We start from the raw sequence: 24,000 nt of genomic DNA, 5'->3' as shown, positions 1-24,000 counted from the left end.
CAAGTTTCTGTTTCGAAAAAACATGAAAATATTGTTAGTTTGTATAGAGTGGTGCTATTGCTAGTGGTATTGTCATTGGCACCATTCAGGTTGGTCACTCTCGGTATCGTCTTACCTGCCTGCTTTTCTGCTTTGAATTGACACATTTATTTTTTACCCAGGTACGTAGCCAGAATTTATTTTTGGGGGGGTGCTGATTTTGAAAAAGTGGACTGGGGGTGGATTTGGACAATTTTTGGACCAAAAAGGCATAAAAACTCATATTTTTCGATTGCTACGCTCGCAAATGGGACTTTTTGGGTCAAAAAAGGGGACTTTTTGGGCCTTTGCCATTTGGCATTTTTTTGGGGTGCATCTGGCTACAGGCCTGTTTTTACCATCAAAATATTGTGGCCTGTCAAACTAATACCGCGATCGCGATAATGAAAATTGATCACGATAGATGATAATAACATCATGACATCAACATGCCTAGTTCAGCAACTGTATTCATTTGCATGGCGCATTGGCTTTTAAACTTGTAATTTACAACCAGTGTTCGATTTACCACCTGCACGCCTGCACATATGCAGGTGACTTTGATTCTGTGCAGGTAACTTTTCAAATGTACCTGCACAAGTGCATGTAGAATTTTAGTAGTACATTACACAGTTGGTATCAGAAACATACAATGTGCCTCTAAATCAAAGAAGTATAAATAAAATATCCCGTACGAAATGACACCAATTTTTATTTATATTTTTCATCTGTAAAAAAGATGATTAGTTTCATGGCACAAACTTCTTATTTAATTATATGGATAAATTGTGTGCAAGTTACTTTCACTTTGTGCAGGTAGATTTTCTATGACGTTACCGGCACAAATGCAAGTAACTTTTTTCTGGTAAATTGAACACTGTTTACAACGTAACTTTCCTCTACGTTGATCCAGCCATATAAAAAAAAATCAACATATTGATTGATCCCTGTGCTCATGGTAATCTCGAGCTATAATGAAAGACAAAGATAAAAAGACTAGTTTGCGTCTGACGTCATCTGTCATTTGTCTGTCAATCAAAGTCGAGCACGGTTTGTTTACAAGTGTCGTGATGATATGAGTTGCTGAACATGGCGGTAAAACCGGGCGCCTTATTGTTAATTTTGCACAGACATACAAACCATCTCAAAAGTTAGGTCTTTATACTAGGAAAGTTGCTTTTTGCCTTGTAAAAGTATGTAATTTTTCGCCATTTACTGCTATTCCTTTTCTCCGATCGGCACCAGATGAATCGCCCTTCCTTGTACGCGCTATTAGCCAATTGATCAAGGATCGTAGAGAGAGACATCAGACGCAAACTAGTCTTTTTATCTCTGTCTTCCAGTATATCACTGGCGCAAGTCTGATACTACTACTGATAAAGTACTATAGAAAAAATATTAAATTTGTGTACATCGTGGAACATTCAACTACGCTTGTTACTCTATCTGCGACTAATCATGCTAACTATAATATTTACAGTAATTTCATGGCCAAACTGGAACACTATAAACGCTAGTGGCTCCGCGTTAAACACGCGCGAATATAACGCGGTACAGAAGAAAGCATACACGCGTCTTGCATTGCGTACACGCTTAGTACGCTACATGGACGCAACACGCATGTTCCAATTTGGCCAAGAAATTACTGTAAATATTATACACGCGCGTACGCGTACAACGCTGCTCTACGCATCCATATTAGCGTGGCTATCTGCGTACAACTGCTTACTACGCACAGCCACGCAAAGAGTATGTTATTGTTCCACGATGTACACGAATTTGATAATTTACTAGTCGAATGAGTAAATTTAAATTAAAAATCACCAACCGTATGAATAAACAAAGCCATCTATTTCAAACCTAAGTCTAAATGACAGCTCCCGAAATACATTCCACGTATTGATTGATCATTCCCTGTACTCATGGTAATCTCGAGCTATCACTGCACAACCGGCAACCAAATCAAGGCTCAAGCCTGCCGAATTCCGCAGGTATCGAGTCGCGAGTCTGAAGTCGAATGAGTAAATTTAAATTAAAAATCACCAACCTTATGAATGAACCAAGCCATCTATTTCAAACTTAAGTCTATACGACAGCTTCCGAAATACATTCTGGTTCTGAAGCAGCTGCAATAATTTGATATTTTGAGAAAGCCAGGCAGAAACGAGTCATCAGTGCAGTTCCTGCTGTACATGACATAGCGTCGTGTTGGTAAGCAACAGTCAAATAAGTGCTTTGCACAATCAATACTACGCGTTCGTTGAAGTTGTAAATACAGTCAAAGAGATTTAGGTTTTTAATTGATTGGAAAGACAGGTATGGCAAGCCAAGTGTGCCAAGTCGGTAAATATTACCTAAATTTCGTTTTTTTTAGATAAAAAAACTTAAGCTGAATTTATACTCAATCGCCGAGCGATTGCGATTAAACGCTTTTGAAAAGCGATGGGCAATCGCCGAATTTTGCGATGTATCGCTCGTCGCTTTTGCATTTATACTTATCACGGCGATAGCGATTGCAGACGACAATTAAAATATTCTAAATGCCACAAAATACATTTTTAAAACATCAGTTGTTGTCAATAATTATTGCTTTGAATTAATTCATCACCAGAAATTAATAATCGAGAGAGGTAAATTAATTAGCAAAATAATAGATCCAGATGGTTGTTTATGATTGGTTGACGCATTCACGTGTCAAGCGATATCGCATTGAATTTCTTCAACTTGCAAAACGACGTCGTTTTGCCTCGTTTGAATCGATTGATCAACTTCGCTCTGCGAAATGTAAGTAAACATTGACACGCAATGCGTCAAAATCATATTCTGCAAAAGCGAACTGGTATCTATTATTTTGCTGAATTAATTTAATTTTACTCATTTTTAACTTTTGCAGAAAATTAATTCAAAGCAATAATTATTGACAGCAACTGATGTTTTAAAATGTATTTTGTGGCATTTAGAATATTTTATTTGTCGTCTGCAATCGCTATCGCCGTGATAAGTATAAATGCAAAAGCGACGGGCAAACTTCGGCGATTGCAAGTCGCTTTTTCAAAAGCGATTAATCGCATCGCTCGGCGATCGAGTATAAATTCAGCTTTAGGCCTATAAAAAAAATTCCTTTAAAAAGGAACAGGGCGAACAAATGAGGAAGTGTCAAGATAAAGGTATAGTTATTTTATTGTTTGAACTGTTTCTATAATTCGCTTCGATCATTATCGAACCGGGTATCGAACCCCAACGGTTTTAGCTTGTATTTATATTATTTATTAACATAGGCCTATTTGTTTGTGATATTTCAAACGTTTTAAAATGTCAAAATAATCCCATTCAATTACACGGTTGACGGTGGAAATTTACTGAATTTAGAGAATGCACTGCGACCACCACCTGAGACTTATCAAAATAATATTATTAACTAATCCCATAACTGTTCAAATAACAGCCCTCACTTAACAGACATTAAGTCTCAATTGACAGGGTCCATAAGTGCTAAAGTAAATATATTTTCTCTTTATCGCCTGCCTAAGTTTCCCCATTTAAGGGATGGGGTATGAACGTTTGGACAGTATTATTGTGGGACATTAGAGCACATCAGACATGTTGAATTGCATTCTGAATACGAAGAATGTCCTTTTGATATAAAATAATTTTGATTTTTTGAAATTCGCAAATGATGATTTTTACTTAAAGTGTATGTAGGTGGGATGAAAAAGCCGACGATCAATTGAAAATTTTGACCTTTCGTATTGAAGATATGGATCTTTTTCCCAAAACACAAAAAAATTAGGTCATTTTGGGAAAAAAGTCCATATTTTTAATATGAAAGGTCAAAATTTTTCAATTGAACGGCTTTTCCTCCCAGCTACATACACTTTAAGAATATATGTCATTAGATTTATAAAATTTACTTCGAGGACTGTTATATATCAAAAATATGAAAAATATCAAATTTTAATAATTTGTCATAAAATTTGTAGGCCTATTAGATCGTGATTTTCAAAAAATGAAAATTATTTGATATCAGAAAGACATTCTTCATATTAGGAATGCAATTCCATATGTCTGATGTGCTGATTCCCACAAAAAATACTTTTAGGCCTATATTGAAACGCCCATTCCAGATCCCTTAAGTACTCTCTTTAATTTACTCAAGGTTGTGTTTGTATAAATGAACTCAGTTATATAAACACAGCCTTGTGAAAAGGTCATGTTGACATAAATTAATTGACTGTGTGGTTAAACATGTTAAAAGTATCAATAACAGGCAAGTATTTTGCCAGTATCAATAAAACTATAATGAGGCTATTAATGTAGCCCAACTGTACGTACAATCTGGCAATACCGCTAAATCTTAAAGAAATGAAAAATATCTGTTGCAATTTTCGGATTTGCATAAAAGTATTTCTAGTTCATCCAAGTTGTAAAACAATTATTTCTTTTAATACAAACACATTCCTTGGTAAGACAACTTTATAGCACTGTTTGAATATCAACATGAAGTAGTATAATGACAAATTTAAATGTACACTATCGCCTCTGTAGTTTCCTGATTACATAGACAGCACGATTATTTTATTTTTATTATGCAACGCTGTGAGGAAATAAGTATGCCAAAACCCATCGCAATAAGGACGAAAAATGCTTCGCATTTTTCGCCCAAAAATAAAGTGAGTTTATCGGCATCGAGATCTATTTTTGGACCTCGGTGGTTTATCTGAGCAAAAGTCCCGGGGAAAAAGTTTGTCTCAAAACTATTAGCTATAATGGGCTATAGGCCTATAGGCCTACCGTAATTAAAGCTCCACAGCACTTTTTTGGCACCAGGAATTTTTTTCGGGGTGGGGGGGGGATTCTGCGCAAAATTGCCACGAAATGTGGAGATTTATGTAATTTGGGGGGTTTTGCCTCAAAAGGGGGGGGGGAACTGGGGGGGCATTTTATAGCGCCGCCACTGCTCCACAGAACATGACTCCCAAACAGTGGCGACACCAGGAATTTTGTTTGGGGGGAGCATGGGGAGGGGCAAAGTGAATTTTAGGGGGGGTGGCAAATTCTACAAATTTTGTGCAAAATTGCCACAAAAAGTGGAAAAAAAGGTAATTTGGGGTTTTTGCTTCAAGAGTGGGGGGGGCAATAAAAAAAAATGATGCACTCCCCTTGCTGCCACTGCTCCCAAAGGGCAAGGGGGGGCACATGACCTGGGTGCCAAGTCGGTAAATATTACCTAAATTTCGTTTTTGAAGCTTAAAAAACTTAGGCCTATAAAAAAAATAAAGTGAGTTTATCAGCATCGAGATCTATTTTTGGATCTCGATGGTTTATCTGAGAAAAAGTTTGTCTCAAAACTATGGGGAGACCGGGGATGGAAGTTACATGGGGAAGTTGTTACACCTCTCAGTGTGCCAAGCTTGAATAAGAGAGGGCAGGCTAACTGACATCCATATGTTGCCTACACATCACAGGGGTATACTGCCAATCGCCAGCTTTCTCCATTGTTCTACTAAAAGGTTAAGTCAAAAAACCTTTTTTTGTCCTTCCTAGTAACTTTCTGACAAAACTGTAATATTGTAATAGCTCTAACAACTGAGGTGCATAATGCTAGCTTGTTATGGTAAATATAGTATGTGTAGGTCACTAATATATCCCCGAGTCATGACCTGTAATTCTGCCTCAGGGTTGTGCTATAATGGCTTATGTGTGCAAAACTCCCTGTGGGGATAGTTGTTACACTGTAACAACCTACCCCATGTAACAACCTACCCTAATTACATTTTACATGTGTTGAACTAAATTTTATTTCAATTTTCAGGTTTAAATATTTCATATGTTTACTGTGTATTTTGCTTTTCCTAGAGCTGCAATTGCTCTACTATTAATGATGCCAAGAACCTGGAAAAGGAAGACAGGGGGAAAACACCTCTTAATGTAATGGAAGTTGCTACCCAACGTGTGTTGGAATATGGTGATTCTTTGGCGAGTTACAGTGGCTGGCCATAATATAAGAGCATCATAGTTTAATATAAATGAAATTATTACAGAATAAAAATGATCTAAATGCTTCTAAAGGCCTATAAAAGGTCCATAAAATTTTGTAACATTGTAACAACTTACCCCGCATGGTGTAACAACTTACCCGGTATGCGGGGTAAGTTGTTACAAAAAAGTACCTTCATTAGTTAATTAGTAGTTAATTAGTTGTTTGATGTTTTCATGTTTTGTATGCCCCAAGTTTTAGTAAACATAATGTGCTAACCACAGACCCAAGATGGAGTGTTTGAGATCTTTCATTATATGGGGCAACATGTAAATTTTGTAACGTCCATCCCCGGTCTCCCCCTAGCTATAATGGGCTATTATAATTAAAGCTCCACAGCACTTTTTGGCACCAGGAATTTTTTTCGGGGGTGGGGGTGGGCGTGGGGGGATTGTGCGCAAAATTGCTGTGAAATGTGGAGATTTATGTAATTTGGGGGTTTTTGCCTCAAAAAGGGGGGGGCAAAAATATGGGGGGGGGCATTTTTATAGCACCGCCACTGCTCCACAGAACATGACTCCCAAACAGTGGCGACACCAGGAATTTTGTTTGGGGGGAGCATGGGGAGGGCAAAGTGAATTTTAGGGGGGTGTCAAATTCAACAAATTTTGTGCAAAATTGCCACAAAAAGTGGAAAAAGGTAATTTGGGGGGTTTTGCTTCAAAAGTGGGGGGGCAAGAAAAAAATGATGCACTCCCTTGCCGCCACTACTCCCAAAGGGCAAGGGGGGGCACATGACCTGGGTGCCACCCTTTTAGGGGGGTGCCAAATTGACCAATTCAGCATCGATTCTGCGCCCCACACAAGCGATAAATGTGGAGATTTATGTAATTTGGGGGTTTTGCCTCAAAAGGGGGGCAAAAAATATGGGGGGGGCATTTTTATAGCGCCGCCACTGCTCCACGGAACATGACTCCCAAACAGTGGCGACACCAGGAATTTTGTTTGGGGGGAGCATGGGGAGGGGCAAAGTGAATTTTAGGGGGGGGGGGCAAATTCAACAAATTTTGTGCAAAATTGCCACAAAAAGTGGAAAAAGGTAATTTGGGGGTTTTTGCTTCAAAAGTGGGGGGGGGCGAGAAAAAAATGATGCACTCCCCTTGCCGCCACTGCTCCCAAAGGGCAAGGGGGGGGGCACATGACCTGGGTGCCACCCTTTTAGGGGGGTGCCAAATTGACCAATTCAGCATAAAAGGCATGCTTTATACACATTTCAACAGAAAATCATTTGAAAGATCAATTTAAGACCGATATTCAACTCCATTATAACCTAATTTAATTAGTGGCAGGCCGTAACTCCAAGCTACACCACTGCAAAACCCTAAAGAACACATAGGAATTCCCAAGAAAAAGACCACTTCCTAGATTTGGCAATTTTCAAAAATTTGCCCGTCTTCTTTAGGGACACTGGGAATTTTCAATTTTTTAAAACTTTTTTTTTCAAAATGGGATTTCTTTTGGATAAACTCTTGGTCCGGGAATTATGGTAAAATTTACATTTCTGAAATAGTGTCCCCCTCATTTTGCCTAGGCCTATCTGACCTCAGTACTCGCGATTACAGAAAAATATACAGCACTAATTTTTTTCAAAAATTATCTTGTTTTGCCAAATGAAACATAGTTAATTCCAAGTTTTCACTGACAATAGATGTTAATTTAACCATTTTTGAAAGTGGGGGAACCTTGAATGGCATGTGTGACTCAAAATGGGCCAAAAACATGAAATTTCATGAAACATGAAATTCTAAGACTTGGCTTAGCATTCAATAGGCTAAGAAGAGTTAGCTTATAATTTTAATATTTTTACATTACTGTTGATTTATTGGTTATACAAAATGTGTTTTCCAAAAATTAGAATTCATAACTTGAAAGTAGTCTTTGTAAAAGTCTTTGGGCTTAATTGCCACAGCATATAAAAAACACCCTTAAAATGCACCGTTTTGGCCCTTATTTCCAAAATTTGCCAATGATTAAAATTTGACTTTTATTGCCAGTTAAAACTAACTGTTTCACTTGGCAAAACAGAATATTTTTTAATCCCCAAAAATTAATGCTGTATTTTTCTGGAATAGAATAGTAAAACCAATATAGTGATTTGTTCAAGTTATGCATTTAGCCCGGGCATTTAGCATGTGAATAGGGAAGATTGGCACAATTTGAAATTTGAACCTTGTCACACCCCTATCTTATCAAATTTGAGGATATCCCACCAATTTTATTCCAAATCAGCACCCCAAATTAACCAAGAGAAACTCTCGACCCTTTTGTGTCCATGTACTCTCTAAATGTAAACACCTCAAAAAGAGTGGTTTTCCACTCTGCCTTGTAGCCATACGAGTGATCACTCCTTTTAAAGTGAAAATTACTCTCCAAAAAGAGATTAAATTCACTCTTTTCTATAAGAGTGAATTTGTTCACTCTTTTTGAGCTGTTTTTCTAACTGGCTTATATACCTTTGCTATTGCAAACTGATGTGGCCTGTCTGACAAGGAAAAAATGTTGATACATTATTGGTTTCATTGAAGAACATTACTGAATTTTGCATTGGCACATTAAAAATATAATATTATCAGTGGGGAAAATGACTTTTTTTCCTTGAAAATCAAAAATTTGGGTCGGCATAGGTGGGGGGGGGGGATATGTCAAAACAATTAGTGGGTTTTTAAGCGTGTTACGCCGTCGGACAAGTTTAGAACTGTCAAGCTTTAGTCAGGAGTAGCTCTGACTTCTTCAGGACAAAGTACCTAAGAATGAGACATGTAGACCGCCCCTTATCTACTGATGACTCTGAAAAGAATCGTTCACTGAAGACTGCCCCTTGTCAACAGAGAACAAGCAGATCTCGCCTATCTGCTAATAAAGGTTTTGGTGGCTTGCCTATATTAGCAGATAGGCGAGATCTGCTTGTTCTCTGTTGACAAGGGGCAGTCTTCAGTGAACGACTCTTCTCAGAGTCATCAGTAGACAAGGGAGGGTCTATGTCTCATTCTTAGGTACTTTGTCCTGAAGAAGTCAGAGCTACTCCTGACGAAAGCTTGACAGTTCTAAACTTGTCCAACGGCGAACCCGCTAAAAACCCACTAATTGTTATGAATTCCCGTCGTAAAAGCCTATCCCACGATATGTCAAAAGTTCATTTGATAGTTATTTTCACTCGGAAAAAAACATAAGAACCATGGAAATAATGCATTTAAAAGTATTCTAGCCATACTTAGCTAAAAACTGTTGGTAAATGTTAGAGGTTGGCTCAATCAATTTTGGTATTAGTATAAAGCCCATATCTTTCTCATTGATCCTGTGGTATTAGGGCTGAAAGATATTTTGTTCTCAAAGTGAATTTATAAATTTTGCAAGTCAAAAAATGCCTGAAGCGGGTTAACCCATTTTCCCACACACTATTCTATCATAGGGCCTTGCACACACATTTGGCTCTAGTACCAAAAAGGATTGAATATTGACACAGAACTTCACAAGTGAAAACAACATATGTGACACTATCTGGTCCATGGGGGCCAAAGGAGGCATTTTTGAAAATTGAGTTACGTTACTGTAATTATTACATTACACATACTGAAAATACCAAAGGTCTAGCATACTTGGTTCTTAAGTTATGAAGTTTTTTGGTGTCTATTTTTCTTATGTATTTTATTGGTTTTTTTAAAATTATTTTTGTCTTATCTCAGTTTCAAATTTGCCACCTTTGGCCCCCATGGACCAGATTGTCTCACATATGCGACATGATTTTTTTTACATCATTTTCTGACAGTTTACGGATGCTACATTTTGATGCAAACCCCATCAAAATCGGACATCTGGCAAAACAAACAAATTTGAACACAGTTTTTGCCAAATATCTCAAAAACGATAATATTAGCAACATCCGACTCATTCCACTTGATCGTGTCACTTATACGATGATGATGAATCAGACCATCCTCCTTTAAATAATGGATGGACAAGATGCGTAACAAACAAGACTCAATAAAATAATCACACAAAATATAATGGTTTGCATCTTTTTATTGTTACTCTTGATGTTTAACAGTGGTAGGTATATCCTAAATTGTACATTTCATGTGTAATCTGTTTAGGTATAAACCCCAACTATATTTAATCTTATGGATCCATATCTTAATATGTCTTTATATGTGATTTATACAACAACAGTTTCTGTAAACTTACATGCATGACTCTTGAAGTATAATTTCAAATTTCTGAAACAATAAAATTCATTTGGCCAGATCTCAAATCAGTTTGGACAATATCTCCTGATTTGCTTAACCACATAACATACACGGTTGCTAACTACCACCACTTACCAGAGCAACATAGCAAAGTGAGTTGAAAAATTCAATTCCTGCATTTGATTAAATTTCAATATATTATACATCCAATTAACTTTTACACATGGTTTTAATTGTTTTATTGAAAACCGATTTGCTGTTAAGTAATGTCATGAAAGAAAAATGTTTCTTTTTACATCCTAGTAGGACTTAACATGTTTTCACAATAATTCTACAGCAACAACATATTTCTTAATGTCATTGATATTCAATTCAACAACTCTTCCTATACCTTTGTACAGGAGCCAACCGTTGTTAAACCGTGATGAACCCACACTTTTACTGTAGCGTATACGCTGAACGCGAGCGAGACTACGCGTTCGCGAGAGCGTAAAATTCATCATGCCTGGAACCTTTGTGCGTATGCAAGCTTACAAGTTGAATTCAGTATTTTTCAGGTAGCGGCTAAACATTGCCGTTTTATTCTGTAGTTTTATTGCTGATATCAAAAGAGAAATCATCGAAGTTTTTGTAAGGCTGAGTGGCAATGATTAACTGACATTCCTCGTAAAATAATCGTGAATTATACGATATTTAGCTTCTTTTCGTTGTTGAAAGGATTCAATCATGTTTCACCGTTATTCATCACCGTTTAACAACTCGCGTCCGGCGCGTCTGCGTGGTTTACTTCGCGAGGGCAGCTTTAGCTGCCCGAGCCGCATCGTTGTTAAACGGTGATGAACAACGGTGAAACATGATTGAATCCCTAAATGCACACTGGTTCCTCAAGAGCAACTACCTATGCCTGACATCATTTGGCTTATTTTGAAAATTGGTCAAAATTGAATAGATTTTGGTATCTGTATTCAAATTTAGAAATATTTTGTCAGAAATCATGTTAGGTCTAGCAATATGAAGAGACTTTCTTTCATATCTTAAGAACATGATCATGTTTTAAATAAACCATGTGTTAAAGTTAACTGAATGCATAATGCTTAAACTACTAGATGCACATGCAATTTACACCAGATACCACCTCTTTTACGTCCTAGCCTTTCTTTGCAATTTAGCTTCAAATATAAAAACACTTGATACAAACGTCCCAGACGTCTTATTATTTTGCCAGCAAATCATTATCTAATTACACTAATATTATGCAACTTTTAGAAAAATAGTAAACAATAAAATATACACTCTTTTGGTTTGCTTGAAACCTTGTGAATGCATAATAATAACTACTGTATACATTATGTACACCAAGATACCAGCTTGTTTACTTGTAGAAAAATAGTACAACAAAATATACACTTTTTTACTTTGCTTGAAACCTTGATTTATATACAAACATATAAGTGATGCAAAACAACATATTTGTTACAAAATGAAAGACTGTTAGTTTCTACATTAAAATACACACCTGACACATTTGTGCCCTCTTTATTTTATCCTGCATCTTTAATCTCTCCCTTTTGCTTTTTTCTTCCCCCATGTCTTTATCTCTGCTCTCCCCTTTCTCTCTTTCCTCCCTCTCATATCTCTCTTTTCTCCTCTTTCTAGACATTTCCAGTTGTGTGGCCAGTGGGGGCCATGGCCATCGTAGGTCGTCGGAATAATAATGTTAATTGTTGACCCCAATTTTTTTAATCAGGAACCAATGTGTGTTTTGATGAGTGCAAGTGTGTGAAAATATAGGATCCAAATCTTAAAATGATTAAATTGGATGCTTTACACCCAATATTTATTGGTCTCGCGATGAGTTTTAAAATATTGGACTCGACTGCATCTCATCCAATATTTTAAGGTAAATAAATAAGGGCTCAATCGATCCAATTTTATATCAATGTCATGTGATTTTGTGTGTACCTGTTGTGCAGGGGAAAAAACTCTACCAAATGTTGCCAAAAGCTGCAGTGTGCTTCTTCCCTTTTACCTGCTTACATTCAAATTTTGACACATTGCAGGACTAATGATGTTATATAAATGCTAAAAAAAAATGCTGGGAAATTTGTTCGTTCTCCCCACCCCAACTTTTTAGATTCTTGAGCACCATGGGCCAGAAAAAATGTTGGGTCAACAATTCACAATTTCAGTCAGCTAAAAATAGTCCTGTACATTCCCAAGTTTATGCCTCTCCCCAATTTGAAAACCTGGCTATGCATCTGGAACTTTATGTCTTTCTTGTGACACAATCTAGTTGTCCGAGGCTCTTTCTAATATTACACATAAACACATATTTTCAACTGTTTCTTAGCACTTTGATGTATGCTTGTACAATATACATGTCCAAAGGATTTTAGTAAAGCACTTCATGTACAGTTCCAAAAATTAGTACTGTTGTATTTCTATTTAGAAGTACATATTTTAGTGATAATTATCACAAGATCTTGTAACCTTGTGGCTTAGAAACAAAGAATGTCAATTATACAGCTAATTTTATTACTGCAAATATACATACACATTTTTGTTCACAACTACAACTTTTTTTTTCAGATACATCATATAAGTGCTCCACAAACTAGGATGAAAAATGATTTTTTATTTTCCACATCAATCTTTGATTTTTCTAATTGCACATGCAGCAGCTTTATTAACTATCTATATTAATGTACATTAAATGTTGGAGACACTTCATTTAATCCTCCCAGAAAGTGCAGATTTACTACTGATGCACTTTTCAATTAAAACAAAACAAATGATCAACTACAACATGTAAGTTACTTTAAGTTTAAGTACTGTTGCTTGAGTACTGTCAGAGGTTTTAGAAAACATTTAAATTTTGCATTACATAATAAAACAGAAAGTACAGGTTTACTATATTACTGATGCACTTTTCAATTAAAACAAAACAAATAATCAACCACAACATGTAAGTTACTTTAAGTTTAAGTACTGTTGCTTGAGAACGGTCAGAAGGTTTAGAAAACATTTAAATTTTGCATTACATAATGAAACCTGTTATACCAGATGAATTCCATACTCTATGAAAGACAAAACTGGAATAATGGGTATAATATAAAACAGTTAGAATTTAACATACCTGGAATTTGTCCAATTTTATATTTCCCCAGAAGGAAAAAACTGTAATTTGTCACGCACACCTGAAATTGTGTAATTCCAGCTGGAATTGGCTGTACTGTTTGTATGTATTTGTTCATACCTTTTGAATAAATACTCAAAGTACTATTTCTGTTTTACCTACTGTCCAGTGGAAATTAGCTTACTGTTCAAATCATTTTTTATCTTCAACTATCATAACGCCATCATTTGCAAACAAGTACAGAATTCATTTGGAGAGTTCCTTTTTACTTATCTTCAAAATAATCTACAAACATAACACAAAAACTGATAAGAGAAAACTGAATACAATTGCTGCTATAGAGACTGTTATTCTTGTTGTACTACCACGTTCTCCAACAGTCGGGTTTGGAGGAGGTGGAAAAGAATCTACAACATGAATCTTCCAACCCAGGAACTTGTGTGTATAGCACTGTAAGTGTAAAATAAGAACACATAACAAAACGGTTAGTATTTCTCCTATTGATTACAGTTAAAAGGTGTATAACATAAAATAATTATAATTAAAATAGAAATAATGGGACTGCATTTATTTTCACCCATGGGTTTAAAAATCATTCTTTGGTCATTTCTCAAAATAGAATGTCAGTTTGCATCATAAAAAGCATAATACAATGAACATTATACTACTTCACATATTATTGGCAAAATCCTATGACACAAATAAGCATCAATTAACAATTAGAACTAAAAAATTGCCAACCATTAGTGACATGAAAACATTTTTCTAGTTTAATTCATTGTGTAACATGCATATATTAAATTCCTATGAACTTTCATTTATAGATTTCGGAACTGCTCAACAAAAATTAGAGGGCATCGCAACATTTATTATATTTAATTGAACATTCATCACTTGAAATTATTATTAACTAGGCTACAAGAATTACTTTTTTAACTTCAAAACTTAGAAGATGAGCAAGAAAGTTAAGCAAAATGTTTACTACAATTTGGGTTTCTTTGCACATGACCATCATCCAAAGTCACTATTTATTTGAATTCATAATAATAGATTCCAAATGAGCTTGGGAGTTTGGGGTCAGGTTACAGGGCATTAGACCTTGACCACTTCCACAAATAGGGAACAGAGGTAGCATAATTATTGTCCATTCCTTATGCCTATACCATTTTTCAATATGATGCAGTGGCGTAACTAGGGGGGCAAGATGCCCCGGTCGCTACCACTGGGGCGCCAAATCACCAAATCATAATGCCGATGCCATTACCACACCCCCGCGTCCAAGATATTCTAGGGTGGGTGGTAGGGGCACCAATTTTGTTTCTACCAAACCTAGTTACGCCACTGATATGGCAGTAACGTCAACATGTTGAGGCAGCCGTTTCGCTTGTGCATCTGTCTTTAAGTGTGTGTTTGTAGGCCACTGCTTTTAGTGAACACTTGCAATTTGAGGCTGGGTCCAAAGAAATTTGCACTGACATCACTGCTACATCAGGGTGAGAAATGATATAATTTGGATTTTATGAGCCCCTCAATTGATAATACATTGTAACACCTGCACAAAATATAGGTAACTCTAATCTGTGTGAAATGAATGATTGATAATAAAGTTAATGTTTGCATATTCTGGCCATATTTTTGATTTGATTCCCCCACCCATACCTCTAATACTTATCATATACACAATGTTCTAGCAATGCCTTACCTGGTAGTAGACAACATCGGGTGTGTTTAAATCAGGAGTCCATGTCAATACTCCATTCTTTCTACCCTGGCATTTCCTGACGAGTCCTCCATCTCGGTATTCATCAAATGTAGCATACTCTTCTGGAGCCTTGTCTATGCCATTGCTAACCCACTCACACAAAGACCCATCTGGAATAATGCAAGACAATGGTTAAGTTTTGTACGTAAAATATTTGAAGCATAACTCCTGATGTTCTATAAAAGAACATGCTTTTATTATCCCACTCCTCCATCCTCCTCCATGTTTCGCTGGGCACGCGTACAGAAGCAAAAATGAACCTGTAGCTAAGCTGATCCATTGGACACCAAAACATGGAAGCAGAAAACCTGGTAGACCCCCTCTAACATATGTGGATGTATTGAAACAGGACACTGGACTGGATGTTATGGATTTGGGAACGGCCATGCAGGACAGAAGGGTTTGGCGTGCTGTTGTAGTTCGAGGACACCACTCATCTTAAGCAAGTAAGCAAGCAAGCAACTCCTCCATCGCTGAAAGTGTGAAATATTGAAAATTCCAACTTCAAAAGATCAAATTTGACTGATATTTAAACTATTGTTTTACAAACATAATCAAACTTTTTGGCCCCTTCCTCTAATGAAAAGAATTTTGTTTATAGGATGTTATCAAACTTGTGATTTGTTCCCTCCTTATCTGGGGTTATTTACTTTGTACATTTTGTTTCATTTCATCAGCGATGTTTTTTTTCAGTTTGAAATGTTTTATTTCTTGCATTGTATTGGAAGTACAAATATCAATAAAATTTTGGTATCTATGTTGTATGCACATCAATTCAAGATTTGTTCATGCACATCAAAATATACAAATATGTTGCTCAGATTTTCACTTCCTTGAACTCCATAATCCAACTGCTATTTTAAGGAGTTTGTATCTTGTATGATAGTAATGACACCAGCAACATCACATACACACAAACACACCCTGTACACAATATTCATAAGACTATGAAACTACTAACTAATGACTAAATAACATTGTTGTCACATATCAGTGACTAAAAATTATAATTATCAATATTAATTTTATTGCAGGGCATTTACTTTGAACAACTATGACATGACTTTTTACCTGTTGGTCCAGCGTATATGGTAACATTCTGAAAAATACCAAAGAAAATAAATGAAAATTACAATAAAATTAAAAGCATAAACAAAAGAGACTTTAACAGTTTTTCAACATTGTTACATTTTTGTTTAATATGTTATGTTGGCAAAACTATTGAAACCTAATGAAATGAAAAATACATCGGAATATCACGACAAGGCAAACACATACACAAACCCCCTGATCACCTCTAAAGACTGCCACTTTTCTCTAATAACAAAACATTTAGTGGCTGACCACTGCCAGCCAAGGATTCACTGGCATATCTAGTACAACTCAGAGAGGGTAGGTCATGATTTAAACATTTGGTTTTTAAGATAACAATTTTATTGAGGACCCATCTTGGCTAAGAAAGAAGCTGAGCTAATGGATGTGCTGACTACTTCTCACGTGGCAAATGGTGCAAAAATACACATATCAATCTTTGAATTCTGTAAAACAACTTTTCTGATGATCTGTAGTATATGAAGCATTCCAATCCCATTCATGTTGATAGGCAGTTTATGTATGCATTTCGCACTCATTTTCCCTGACAATTTTGCCGTTATAATATGACCGAAAGAAGTCTCACCTGTTTTTCTTGTTCTGATAATTGCACATATCCACCATCAGGATCATTGGTGATATAAAATGGATGATAAGCTGCAGACAAATTGGGATCATCACCACCAAATATATCAAAGGTATATGTTACTCCTCTCCTAACTGTAATTATGGGGATCAGCTTCCAGTTGATGTACCATGATATGCCCAAACCAGTGTGACCTGTATTGATGTGATGTAGCAAATAAATAACAGATTAGTATTGCATATGTCCATGATGAAATTGTGATTATAATGCCAACATCATGGGGTTCTTGAGACCAAATGGGACTCGCATTGGGCACTTTCCTGTTGGCAAATGAAAGCTGTAAATGAGTCAAGTAAAGATGAAACTCTGTTATCAAAAAGACTTCTGATTAATCTTATCCCAGACGTTCCAAGTGTTTTTTTGTATATGAAAGGAAAAGAAGGAAAAAATAAAAAGAGAAGATGAACAATGAAGTTGTTTGTTTTGGCGGGATTTGAACCTGAGACCCCTGTGTACCAAGCACTAGGTCAGCGACTAGTAGCCTCAGGTGTAAAACTGTACATTTATATATCACTTATGGTGATTGCATCATTCCATCATGTGGGATGCATGCATGCATGCTAAACTCATACAGTATTTTGTAATATGTGGTATTGTTGAGGTTAAGTTTGCTTTATCATGTGTTTACCTCTATTAAGGTTATTAATTATTTTAAACTGTTGTGATTTGGTAGTTCACAGCATCTTACGAATGGTAGTGAGCTTTGGCAAAAACTGCAGTGCTCAATTCATAGCGAGTGTAGAAGAATTAAAATATCACAGATATACTTTTTAAAAGTGCTGCGGTTCTTGAGTTACGTTGTAAAGAGGGCTGAAACAACAACACTTTTGTAAAACGTACATAACTCATTAACAACAATAAATTAAGCAAGTTTGCAAAGTATACAATTTTAGAATGGACTTTTTCAAAACATCAAGGTGTTAATTTTCATTAATATATTAATTAGATAATGAAAATCAATTTCTGGTCTACCCTTAAATCTAACTTTTAAATTAGACCTGGCTTCCATTTTTCAAAAGATTATCTTTGAAAAATGGATCACAGGTGTCTGGTTGTAAATTTGAGCTTTCTTAATAAAAAACATTTGAAAGTAATTAACAATACCTTTATTGACCATGCACTTAATTAATCAATTTATTTATATACTTACATGATTTGACTTTGAGCATTCTGTACAACATTACGTACTAAGCAAAATGTGTTTGAAAACCTCATTGTAATGCAAAATTGCATATTTGCTATGGCTCAAACATGACTCACCTGTAATGCCTTCATAGCCTTTCTTGCCTCCTGATTGTCCTATGTCAGCCCTGAAGAACTTGACCTTTTCACCACCTATCTCTTCTTGTTTCCATGGTTGCACCTCACCACCTGGACCACCATCAGTAGGGACAAGGCTGGGACAACCACTGCTTGGTCTACCAAAGTTGATCTGAAGATCACCTGTAATGTATAGTCAATTCATGAATAGAAAGGGGTGATTTATAACATTCTGTGTAAATAAAATTCAATAATGTATGTACTGTTTTGAATCATAAAATAAACATGTAGCTACTGTTCATTTGAGGCTTGACACATGAGCAACGATTCAACGATGCACGGGAGTCATTTCAATAAAATAATCTTCAAACTTCAGTTATGAGAATTACACTATATTACTTTTCATTCACATACTTAGAGCATTCTCACAAGTATACTGTGAGTCCTCAGCATACCTTAGTGCTTTATGTGATGTGCAGGCCATAGGCTTCAACATAAAAAGGTTTGAGATGTTTTCTGATATCAAGAACTACTGAACCAATGAATACTTGGCTTGTTTGTACTAATTTTAATGCATTTTTTATGCTGATTCCAAATATGATCATGACAACGTAAAATTCTGTAATTTTTAATTACCGTATTGGTCGGAGTATAGTCCCACCCGTTTTTTAGGTGAAAATTTTTCACAATTGGGGGGGTGGGATTATACTCGAATTTAAAAAAATTTACAATTTCTGGAATTTTTCGAAAAATGGGCGGTGTGACTATACTCGAACGTGGGACTATACTCGGACGAATACGGTAATTAACTTTTTGTCTGCAGTCGACGCCTGTGTGGAGAGAGTGAACACTGTCATATTCTATGCCTCATCATTCTAATTTAGACAACCTACTGATGCCCACAGCGGGCTGGTTAACTTTCATTGACGTGAACATTATCTTGCCTGTAACTGAAAGCAATCACATTATCAACATCTGCTGATGTTTGTGAGGCTTGAGAAACATTTCAGGTTCAGAATTACACAGTATGGGAAAAGTCCGCTGAACTGGTTAGATGATATAGGCCAACGTTATAATTCTTTGTTACCTGGTGTTCTGAGGTCATGTTTTGCTACTGTTCCATCATTGTTAATAGATCCAATTGCCCAAGATACATAGATTGGTTGGTCTGTTGGTATTTTCAAATCAGCAGGATCTCCTAAAAGATGATAAAAGCAAAAAATCATGCATCAATAACATATGGTAGCATATATAAGTAGACATAAATAACTTGTACTGTGTTGTTAAAATGGCCAATTGTTTTTCTAATAATAAAACATTTCTGAAACATATTTAAACATAACAGAGTGACTTTGAATAGGTAAAACACAGTTGCTGTTCAAGTACCTATAATAGATGAGGTGACCTCAATGTTTATCAACAAAGGCAAGGGACTGGTATATCGATATGCTTGAGTGAACCTCATGCATCCACTACACTGTTCAATAGCCTTATTGTGATGTAGCGGGAGTTTTAAAAACACGAGCCCTGAACAAATTGTGATGCGTGCGCATACTGACATGCAAAAGACAATGGAAATTGTGCTGATGCGTGCACATACTGCCAGGCATTGACGTCAGAAGTCAACTCATCTATACTAAAAAACTTGCCCCGTCACTTTATTTTCTTGATGGTTTTTTAACTCCTAAATCTAACCTGTATCTAGTGGTCTCCTGTAGGACACAGTAGTGACTCCATTACGGAAAGATGAACCTAACAATTCAACATCATTCACTGCGGATCTTCTTAACATTTCATCCGGACAAGCTCCAAAACCTCGTGAACACTGGAAGAAAGAATAAGTTTAATGCCCTTGTCAATATGTACATCTAGTTTAATTTAAATTACTTTTAAGTGATGTTCAGAAATTGTGACATACTTGTTTACATATTCAATAAATTATCATAAAAATAGGGTGTAAACTAACACATCTATATACCGTAATTGAAGACTGAATTAAAAAAGACTAGTTTGTGTATGATGTCCTGTAAACAAGACCAAAAATGCCATACTGCGCAGGTCACCAACCAACACGCTTTTACCCTGACGTCAGGCTAGTCTTTTTAATTTGGTCTTTAATTTTTAGTGTCAATTGGTGTTAAAATTATTTCCTGACATTCTAAAGATTAGTCAAACATTCAAATTCATTCCATCGGGGAAGTTGTGCTTTTAAACTTCAGACATGATTAATTTGAAATACAAGATGATTTTTTTAAAAAGATGATTTCATTTATAGCTGTACACTATGGACCTCTCTCCACCATGGACTATAGCTGATCTGCCCGACCCGTAATTTTGAAAACTTTGAAATCGGATCCAGTCTCGGTTAGTGCATTTCAGATTTTCGTATTGCCCCACATACAGATCTTTTTCAACAACCCATACAACATACAAACAGTCAAACACATAATGGTACTCTACCTGTGCATAGTCATTAATCTTATAGTCCACAGCCCTGCCTGTATTTGATGCTCCATCAATCCATACCACACTGACATCACTTTGAACCATAGCAGTCCTTGTATCTGATCCACTTCTCCCAAATGCCAAGTAGGTGCCTGGTTCTACTCTACCATTCAGAGACACTTCTATCATGTCACCATCTATTGTCCAGCTGGCATGAAATTCATCTTCAATGAGAACTTCACAGTTGTTATACTGCATGTCCTGTACAAATAAATAATTGGTTTGCTGATTGTAAAATGATTTTATACATTAACAGTGTGGCCCAGTGATTAAGGTTAAAAGCAGCATGGCCCAGTGGTCAAGGTCTTTGACTCTGGTGCAAGAGGTCCCCAGTTCAATTCCCAGTGGAAGCAAATATCAAACATTTATTATACATTCTCTTCATTACTGCATTTGAATTGTGATGCAGGTGACAAAGACCTCACAGCCAGTTCTGATCAGGGTGATGCCTGGCTGTCCATAAACCTTACCCTTGTATCACAGGAGTACAGTGTCTGGCATTGAATGCGATTCACCCAGGTAAAAGAAGAAATGAAATACACTTATAGTTATGTGGAATAATTTTATACATTCTGCATAGGATGACTCAATTTTTGGCCAAGTTGAGACTTATTATTGGATGATGATTTAAAATGAAATCAGAAAACTGACTCAACACTTACAGGCATCATGCCACCAGCCTCAATATACGGTGGTATAGACAGCTCTTCCATTGGTGGAATGACCACATGACCAAAGTTAGCACTAGCTGTTCTACACCATAGACTTATATAGTCTATGTCAAACATAGTTTTGCCTTCGGGTAGAGTAATGGTTACCGTGACATCTATTAATGCAGTCTCCAACTTATTCTCTCTGTTTGAAAAGAAACAAAAAGAACCTTGTTTTCAGAATTTAACAATTGCTGCAATACAGTAAATGGTGCAGCTGAATTATTTTAAAAACAAATATTAATTGCCTGTCTCAACAATTATTCTTTATCACTTTTCATATTTATGTACAAGCAAAAGAAGTAAGTTCTGCAGCAAAAAAATACCCATGACATGCAAATGTGACCAACCTATTTTACAATGCATTTTAATGAAATCCTGGTTTTTATATCTATTTTTTTAATTATTTGGCTTATGATGATTGTCACCAGTATATATTGAAAAGCAGTGATTGGACACAGCAGTAATTGTCCCTTGAACTGTGAATGAAGTAATTGATAGTATAAATCAAAAAGAAATTTTAAAACTGACTTGAGCCACCAGTTAGTTGAGCTTTCTGCAGCCTATTCTATCCAAGATTGACAAATACTAACGTGAGATTTTCATCCAGGACTATGAATCCATTTTCATCTGGAGTCCCTTTTCCGGCCCAGTAAAATGTATCTGAAAAAAAAAAAAGAAGATAAATAAAATGATGACAAACCAAAACAAACTATATATGTAGATCAATTTGAAATCATGAAACTAATCAACTGGACTCGCATTTACTTGAGTGACTAACTAAGCACTAAAAACACTGATCGAGATGTGATAATAGGGATTTGAGCTCCAAAGATCACATCAAAATTTCAACTTTCCATCTCCATAATACCTTCTTCAACCTGATAATCTTTGCAACAAAGCCGCCGGAAAACATTTGAATCAATTATGACCAGATCCAAGCAGTTACTGAAGAAATCTCAGCAAAATTTGCTTGATTCCACTGAGGCGGTGAATTCTGCACCTCCAATAATCAATACAACAATTCAATAAACAATACAAGCCCAGGAAATACAGATGACAAATCTGATAGTAAGTGAGAGCCTGAAGTCCCCAGCGAGATGAGAGAATCAGTCAAGTTCTCTCAGATACCTATCTACTACAGCCATTTGTTTCATATGTCGTGTCTGTCTGAGATTTTCAACCCTCTTGTGGATTTAGTATCCTGACACTGACTATCCTAAGGCACTGACTAAAAGCTCAAAGAAAAGCTACAACCTGAAATTAAGCAGAGTGTCTAAGACTCTGTTTCCATGGATCTACAAAATACCAAGAAGGAAGTGTGGCTACACTCAGACAAGAACCTAACAAGGTGAGAAAGGAGAATAATACACGTAATTGTTTTCTGCTACATGGTGTCCCCGAAAACCTAAGGAAGATACCACGGCTGTTGCCATGGAAATCATCAAAAACAAATTAAACATTAACCTAGAAAGTCATGATATCGAATGTACCCATGAAAGGCCAAACAATCCATCAAATGACACAAACACATCCCACATCCACAAAACCAAAACCACAACCAATAATCATGAAGTTTATATCATTTTTAGACAGAGTCTACAGAGCAAAACACAAGTGTAAGCACTCGGTAATGCTTATCACAGAGAACTTAACCGCAATATGTATGAACTGGGAAGCACAACGAATGGTAAAAGAAGATTACAAAACCAATACTTGGACTCAAAGACGTCACAATTATGGTGCTTACAACCAAGGACCGAAAGGTAAGTCAATAGCCTGGCTAGATCAATTAAAATTGCAGATGGCATGTCACTACACCTAAAGACTGTCTATCTTTAATGGTTTATCATTAGTATTTTGTTTGCCATAATGCATGATGTTACCATATTTTGTCATAATTGGAGTTTATTTTGTTACTGTTTTTCATGTAATCAGCATTTCTTATGTAATATTATATATCCATTGACCAAGCAGACATGGTCTACATGTAGGCTTATCTGACCTTTCATTGTAGCATCCTTGTCTCTCTTATCCCTGATCAGTTTTATAGCATTCGTCTTTGCTCAAGTCTCCGTCCACTGAGTACTCAATTGTCCTGGTCTGCTTAGGTGAATGATTTGTTTCTTTATTTATAAACAAAACTAAAATAAAACAGCATGAAAAGTAAGCTACACTTACCGGGTGCCAAGCCATCATAATTTAGATTCTCAATAAGGAATTGGCGAGTGTTTAGAATGACCACCCTGTCTGCTGTGACATCATGTGAAGGTGGATCAGTTCCCAGCATGCCTAGGTCATGTTCAGCTGGAGCAACAAAGTCACTGGAGAGTAAAACTTGTCCAAAATTGGCCTGAGGAATAATAATGAAAATATATGAATATAAGACAAGAAATGAACTTAATGGAGAAAAACTTTTGTGAGAAAATCACTCAATCACTATTAGGTTTCCTTTGTTATGCAAATTTGTGCTCTTACTTCTCTCACTCACCCAGCTTGTCTGCACCCAATGATGACATCATACTAGCAGACGCATTCAGTGACTTTTTAGTGATAAAATGCCTGTAGCATATGTACAATGATTCAGTTGTGCCTATCGACTGTCTCGTCAAAGTCACCTGGAAGTTAACTGGTTGCATGCTAAGTTTTG

General features: G+C 36.2%; 2 protein-coding genes across 2 annotated transcripts in view; both read right to left on the bottom strand.

Annotated features, from left to right (window-relative positions):
• Positions 1–2,224, bottom strand: part of LOC140162718 (transient receptor potential cation channel subfamily M member-like 2) — a 30,599-nt gene extending 28,375 nt beyond the window's left edge. The window contains exon 1 of the mRNA XM_072186005.1: positions 2,066–2,224. The gene's annotated coding sequence lies outside the window, so the exon portion shown is untranslated. The remainder of the gene's footprint in view (positions 1–2,065) is intronic.
• An 8,494-nt stretch (positions 2,225–10,718) lies between these two features.
• Positions 10,719–24,000, bottom strand: part of LOC140152405 (uncharacterized) — a 145,496-nt gene continuing 132,214 nt past the window's right edge. The window contains exons 82-92 of the mRNA XM_072174713.1: positions 23,532–23,703; positions 21,944–22,013; positions 21,303–21,495; positions 20,596–20,841; positions 19,831–19,960; positions 19,223–19,333; positions 18,136–18,318; positions 16,816–17,009; positions 16,209–16,236; positions 15,078–15,247; positions 10,719–13,825 (exon numbers count right to left, since the gene is read on the bottom strand). Coding sequence (XP_072030814.1) covers positions 13,661–13,825; positions 15,078–15,247; positions 16,209–16,236; positions 16,816–17,009; positions 18,136–18,318; positions 19,223–19,333; positions 19,831–19,960; positions 20,596–20,841; positions 21,303–21,495; positions 21,944–22,013; positions 23,532–23,703 — 1,662 coding nt within the window. The 3' untranslated portion in view covers positions 10,719–13,660. The remainder of the gene's footprint in view (positions 13,826–15,077; positions 15,248–16,208; positions 16,237–16,815; positions 17,010–18,135; positions 18,319–19,222; positions 19,334–19,830; positions 19,961–20,595; positions 20,842–21,302; positions 21,496–21,943; positions 22,014–23,531; positions 23,704–24,000) is intronic.

Source organism: Amphiura filiformis, chromosome 1, assembly GCF_039555335.1.
Source record: "Amphiura filiformis chromosome 1, Afil_fr2py, whole genome shotgun sequence".
Lineage (NCBI taxonomy): Eukaryota > Metazoa > Echinodermata > Ophiuroidea > Amphilepidida > Amphiuridae > Amphiura > Amphiura filiformis.
The sequence above is the reverse complement of the archived record's forward strand: the minus strand, read 5'-3'. Positions and strand labels throughout refer to the sequence as shown.